The following is a 6,922-nucleotide window of genomic DNA, read 5'->3' on the forward strand; positions in this document are numbered from 1 at the left end:
CTTGAGTGTGAAGCTGCAAAATCTGGATGCAGGATGAAGACAGCAAGCCTGGTCTGGAGCAGAAAATAAGTCAGGATCAGGGCACTGCAGATTAGCTCCAGATCAGCAGGAGAACAACTGGGCATTTGAGGCAGTGGGAGGGCTACATCAACAGTGGGGGACTTAACCAAGTCCTTGATGCACACACCAAATGATAGGTTTGTGTGCAGCCATAACATCACAGTGGTGGGTGTCTATCACTTATGGCATCCACATGAGGGAGATACAGCATTTTCTCCATCTGGTATGTTTGATAAGTCCTTGTGTCTGGTTTGCCGGATTTAATACATCAGTCTGCCTTCACAGTTCCAAGTCTCCCCCATTCAACTTACAGTGTGGCTCCCTCTCTAGTCCCAGGGTCAAACTGTCTTTGCTTTACACGGTCGGTGCCTGTCTGCTGCTTTCTCTGGGTCTACTCAGCTGCAGAATAGAGTCAAAGGCCTCTTGTAAAACAGTCTCCTGGGGCAATGCACAGCTTAGGGGATAACAACTGCTTTATTCAATATGGAGTAACTTAGCCTGGCCTCAACAAAGTCCTTCCTTGTGAGGGATTCATCTAAGAAAAAGTCAGGCAAGTACCAATTGGGGTGGCAGGTGCTACCTAATGTGGACGGTTTATAAATGCTCAAAGGCTCCAGCTGCTGCTCTGACGACTTTGCCCACGTCTGCTCTCAAGAGTGCTTTCCCCTTTTATATTTTGAAAATGACGTTTTAAAATTTATTTTTGTATGGGGTGGAGGTACGCACACAAGGGAATTATAAGACTACTTATGGGACGTGGTTCTCTCCTATCATGTGGGTCCACACGATGGGATGCAAGCAGCCAGGCCTGACAGCCAGCAACTTTATTAAGTAAGCCAGCTTTTTTGTCTTGTTTTGGGTTTGTTGTTGCGGTTGTTGTTTTGATTTTTTGTTTTGTTTTGTTTTCCGAGACAGGGTTTCTCTGTATAGCCCTGGCTGTCCTGGAACTCACTCTGTAGGCTGGCCTCGAACTCAGAGCCACTTTCCCTTTCTTGAGAACTTGTTCAAGGGTTCTAACAAGAAAGCACAACTGCCTGTACTGTAACAAGAACAAGTCCTCCATAGGGAAGGTCGGCCTAACCCAAAGCTGTGGGTGCACAAAGAACAGTAATAGAAAAGCATCCCCGGCCAGATGGGTGACAGACAGCTGGCCCTCACATACATCTCCACCTTACCTAATAAACCAGCAGTTTCATCATGTGGGCAGTGACCCCCAATAGGGATCACATATCAGCTATTTACATTACAATTCGTAAACTAGCAAAAGTATAATTATGAAGTAGCAATGAAGTAATTTAATGGTTATGGGTCATCCCAGCGAGAGGAACTATATTAAAGGGTCACAGCATTTGGAAGGTTCAGAGTCATTGTAATACATAAATGGGCACTATCTCTGCTTTAACCATATGTTCCTGGTCTAATCAGAAGCATGTGTTTAGTTGGGGAGCTCTGAGAGCCCAGTTTAGGTCGTCTGGAGGAGAAACTGAAGGCCGGAGCATGAACAAATAAGTCACGATGTTCAAAAATGTCGGAAACTATACCCTGAACCGAAAAACTGGTTAGCTCAAAATGCATCAGAATTTAAACCATTAATCAAGCGTATCCAGAGTCCCTTATTAACAATGATTAATAATAAATAATGGCTAGCTGTCTGAAGACACTCGGATTTCCCAGTGTGCAAGCAGAAAGAGCACATCTCTTCCCCACACACGGACACACAGCATCCAGCTACCAGCATCCACTCCCATCAGCACCTTCCCCAGGCACAGCTCCGGGGCTGCCGAACTCTCGCGGAAACATCCTCCACATCTCGAAACCCTGGTGCCGGGCCGGGCGGAACTCTCGCGAGAACAGTCGCCGCTTAGCAGAGACTCCTGATAGGTAGGCCGCGGCTATGGCCCGGCCTAAGTCGTCCGGGAGCCGGATGGACAGACAGCTGGAGCATGATGTGTGCGAGCTTGTCCGGCAGGTTACGGGGCTGCAGGACGAGGCGGACCCCAACTTCCAGCTGGCCCTGGACTTCGTCTGGTCCAACTTCAGGTGTGGGATCGCGGCTGCGAGCTGAAGTCGCGCGGGCGGGCGGGTCCGGGTCGGGAGTGCGGCCTCCGGCACCCCTGGGGCTGCTGCTGCTGTGCCTTGGTTTCCCCCCTTAGGTGCCCTTGCGAGAAACCTGCAGTTGCAGCGGCACATTCCTAGAGAGCTGTTGACTCTGCTTACTCACACGCAGTACGGTGCACATCAAAAGTCATTTGATGGCTGGGAAAGTGAATTTTTAGCGCCAAATTCTGATCACATCCTGTTAGGGTTTTTTTGTTTTGTTTTTTGTTTTTTTAGTCTCACCAACCCCCCTCTTCTCTTGCTCGGACCACTAACAAGTTTCCCCGCTTCTATGTCCTCCCTTTGCATTGCATAAAACAAATTCAAGTTCTACTATTGAGCAACACAACTAGGCATACTATAGCATGCCTAGTAAAACTCACCCTAAACAGTGAACAGTTTGTCAGACTGTGATCCTGATTCTAAGCGCAGACGTGAGTGTCTGCCTAGTTCGTGAGACTACAGACCTCTCAGGTTCATGGGAAGCAAGCCAACGACCCAAAACCACAAGTGCAATTTCTAGTTATAATCTATAGAAAGAACAAGGATTCAAAGAAATCAGGTAACTCGAAAAGCAGATGTACCACAAGTATTTTTCTAGTGGCAGATAGGAGGGAGGGGATAGTCATTTTAGAGTTGGGAAGAGACATAGATGCTGTATAGTATAACAGAAGTATTAAAAGCATACCTATAACATTCTGTCACCAGTGTCACCCGTAGAAAACATGTGGCAGTCACCTTGTGTTACAGTTGCTTTATTTCCACACGTTGTTCGTTGTTACATCAATGACAGCCTTTGGTTCCACTGCTAAATTTTAGGTTTTGTTGTTGATGATGTTATGTGTATGATTTGACTCTGTACACATGTGCATGTGTGTGCCTGGTGCCCAAGACAGCTGATCCCCTGGAACTGGGATTATAAACAGTCTGTGGGTGCTGTGAATAGAACTTGGGGACCCTGGAACAATGGCAAGGTCTCTTAACCCCCGAGGCATCTCTCCAGACCCTTTCAAAGCTTTCTAAATATTTGATAATTGTACATGAATATGTTTGCTTTTCTTTGTATTTCATTTTGTACATTTAGCAAAATTATTCAGAGGACAAATGTTAAGATTTAACTGGGCTTCTCTCTTACATTAAAAAGACAAAGAAAATCCAGTCACAATGATGTATGCCTATAATTACATCAGAATTTTGCACTAAAAATTATACCCACTTGGGTGGCTCAGGCAGGAGGATTGCTGTGAGTTGAAGGCTATCCTTAGCTTCCTAGTGAGCTCAGAGCCACATAGCAAGACCTAGCAAAAACCCTAGGAAAATATGTTATACTGAACATAACTGTGGGACATATAAAAAGACAAAGGAGCCAGAGGACAGGTTGTCAGGGGTGTCAGACATATGCAGGGACATGGAGAGCTGTGACTCAAGTATACTTAGCTACCTGACAGTAAATACTGTCATGTAACATTGGCATTAAAAACTGTATTTTATCTTTACCAGATTTCATCGTTTCTTGGATGTCAACAGTCACAAAGTAGAAAAAACAATAGAAGGGTATGTTGATTCTCTGTCTATATGTATTCACTGATGCATTTTCAAAAGCTATTTAAGTTCTAATTGATTTTTTTTAATATTTTAGAATTTATGAAAAATTCACCATTCATTCTGATATCAACAAAGCTGCTAGTTGGAAGAGATTAACTAAGGAGTTTCTAAATGCATCTCTTCCCAGCACAGAGAAAATAAAGGTAAGCCTTCAGTTGTGAGCTCTCCAGTTATAGTCACTCTTGTTGCTATTGCTGCTCTTTGTTGTTCCGAGACAGGGTTCTGTGAAGCTCTGACTGTCCTGGAACCCACCTTATAGACCAAACTGGCCTCAAACTCAGAGATCCCACCTGCCTCTGCTTCCAGAATGTTGGGATTAAAGGTGTGGGCCACCACTGCTCACTGCTGGGCTTTTGTAGTCACTCTTTGCAGTATAATTATCATCACTGTGTTATCTCTTCATAAACGCTCTATTTAGTAGTATCCCCTGACTGGAGCAGGGCCTCAGAGAGAATGAGGTAGCTGTTGCCTCAGGTTTGGTAGGACATAAGTAGTGTGCTCTTGTTTGCTGTCTCACTTGGAATTTACTATGGTTACAGAAATCAGAGCTATTTGGTTACCTTGAATTTCTCAGATAGCAGCTGTAGCCCAAATGTGCTTTTATATTATGTCAGGGGCTCCAAGGCCACCCTTAGGTACAGTGATTTGCTACAAGAATTCTTAGCACTAGTGTCTTCTTAGTCTAGCATCATCAGTTCTATTGTTTATTACCATTAACTCATCTAGATTCCCGTCAGGAAAGAGATGAGTAGAGCAGAAAGCAGAAATGAAGCACATGCATGGTAGGCTATGCCTTCAGGGTCCTGTAAGTGTAATCAAGGAGGTTCTCTCACACAGCAGCACAGCTGCCTACTGATGTGCTTCTCAAAATGCTAAGCGATGCTTGGGGAAAATTAAATGGAGATTACATCCTTTGTTGTGTGCTCTGAGGCTTTGTATATGTGCACATGTGCTCCACTTTGTTGGTGATGGTGTTTATTGGGTCTTTTAAGAATTTCATACAGTGAATTTTGGTCATATTCACTGCTACTCCAACTCCTCTCAGACCCATACTCACCCAATTTGTGTCCTTTTTTATTCTAATGCATTAAATCTTCATTTGTGCTGCCTCTGTAGTCATGAGTATGTGGCCTTGTACACCTGCCCTGTTGTGGACAGAGAACAGTTTCTGTCTCCAAAACTACAAATCTTCCACATGATGAGCTGTACCACTCTTGGGCACACAGCCAAAGGACTCGATATCCTGCTATTGAGGTTCCTGCTCATCCCAGTCTTTGTTACTCTCACAATAGCCAGGAAGTGAAAACAGCCTACTAGTCCTACAGCTGATGAATGGATAATACAAATGTAGTGTATTTATATAGTGGAATATTATTCAGCCCTTAAGAAAAATGAGATTAGAAAATTCACAAACAAATAGAGCTAGAGATCACCAAAACCCAGCAGGAAAAAGATCGCATGCTTTCTCTCATTTGTGAATGTTAGCACTGAATCTTGTACCTGTTGTCTTAGTGTAAGGAAACAGAGAACTGGAGGGTTGCAAGTTCAAGGCCATTTACATATCAAGACATACCATCAACATACCTAAAACAAAGCTTTTCCTGGCTACATTGACTGAAGTTCCAGATTTCCTAAAGAAAAGCCCATAATTCTTCAAAACTACCAATTTTTTTTTAAATAGGACAGTATGATTCTAGATGTGAGCTTTCCCTATTATTAACCAGTTAAAAATTCTTAGAACTGTTAAACAATCCTTTTTGGAGAATGTTCAAAGCTTTGGCTGCCTGCTCCATTAATTGTTTTCTGCATAGCTAGCATTACAGTTTAGACATCAGTTCTATGAACAAGGAAAGACTCAGAAATTTGGGTCATAGAAAGGCTAACATGCAAAAATAGTACTTTTCATTAGATAGATTTGATTGGTTTATGAGAGTCATAACAAAGATCTATTGAAACTTGAAATGTCTTGACAGTATGGTTTCTAGTGAAAGAAAATCAAAAGACTTTTAGGTTTATTTAAAAAAAAATACTGAGCCCTCCATAAGATAAATGCAAACGTAACACCAGCAGGGCTGGCGACATAGCTCAGCAGTTAGGAGCAGCTACTGCTTATCCAGAGGACCTGGTTCAGTTCCAGCACCACGCACAAATGCCTGCCTGTAAGTCCAGTTCCACTCTCTTCTGGTCTAAGAGAGTGCTGCATGCATTTGCTGCATATACACACATGGAAGCAAAATACCCATACACATAAAATAACAAGTAAATCTTTAACAACAAAGGCCAAGAGCATCTTTGACTTGTCTGAGTGTAGCAAACAGGTACACTTGTACTCTGTGCAGTTATAGATGTGCAGTATTTGTGCTGAATGTAAATGTGATTCTTATAGAGGTTATAGTCAAATAGTCAAACTGTTAGATATGTTTAATCTTCAGGATGCATATTGCTACTGGAAAATAACATCACTTAGCCATAATGTCATGTTCTAGAGAATTATATTACAGTTCTATAGAAATAAAATCTTTAACCCAGTCAAATGTCTTATGCTTGTTAGAACTAGGGAACCAAACCTCATGTGACTTAGACTCCTTATATGTAAATGTTTGAGTTATGGAAGAAGTTTAGAGAATACAATTTACCTTACGATAACTCATGTTTCCTAAAATGAGCAAAGCAGGTGTGTAAACAACTGTTGTGTAGCTCTTTCATGACTCAGTCTGGCTTCAGAAGCACTTACCAACCTCAGGCTGATTCACTTATCTCTCTTTTTATTTTAAAGACAGATGCACATTATTCCATACTGTCACTCCTTCTGTGTCTGTCTGACTCTCCTTCAAACAGCAATTATGTGGAAACACCGAGAGAAAAAGAAGTGGGTATGTTACCAGATACAAATTTATTTTATTGTGTATAATCATCAGGATTTTTATTAAAAGCTAAAAATCACAGCCAAGGCTATACAGAGAAAAAAATTATTTCTTTTGCTTAGGATGAATGCAAAATTTCATTTAAAATAAAAGCTCTGGCTTTGTGAGTTAACACTTTTATTTTACAAAGAAAAAACTCAACACTTGAAGGTGAAGTAATTCAGATGGTTAAAGAGAAGTTGGAATTCAGATTTATTAAGTGTGTCTTGCTTGCTTGATCTCTTTTTTTTTTTTTT

At 42.0% G+C, this 6,922-nt stretch overlaps 1 protein-coding gene across 5 annotated transcripts in view; it reads left to right on the plus strand.

Moving 5' to 3' along the window:
• The first annotated feature begins 1,883 nt into the window (after nucleotides 1-1,883).
• The window catches only part of Tubgcp5 (tubulin gamma complex associated protein 5), a 38,261-nt gene continuing 33,222 nt past the window's right edge, over nucleotides 1,884-6,922 (plus strand). For 2 of the 5 annotated variants that reach the window (XM_021166239.2, XM_029479617.1), the window contains exons 1-4: nucleotides 1,884-2,100; nucleotides 3,658-3,711; nucleotides 3,797-3,905; nucleotides 6,539-6,635. In XM_021166239.2, the coding sequence (XP_021021898.1) occupies nucleotides 1,955-2,100; nucleotides 3,658-3,711; nucleotides 3,797-3,905; nucleotides 6,539-6,635 (406 nt within the window). In that variant the 5' untranslated portion in view covers nucleotides 1,884-1,954. The remainder of the gene's footprint in view (nucleotides 2,101-3,657; nucleotides 3,712-3,796; nucleotides 3,906-6,538; nucleotides 6,636-6,922) is intronic. The other 3 variants (XM_029479615.1, XM_029479614.1, XM_029479616.1) reach the window with 2 other exon arrangements.

The sequence above is a fragment of the Mus caroli genome, chromosome 7 (genome assembly GCF_900094665.2).
Source record: "Mus caroli chromosome 7, CAROLI_EIJ_v1.1, whole genome shotgun sequence".
In the NCBI taxonomy this organism is placed as follows: Eukaryota; Metazoa; Chordata; class Mammalia; order Rodentia; family Muridae; genus Mus; species Mus caroli.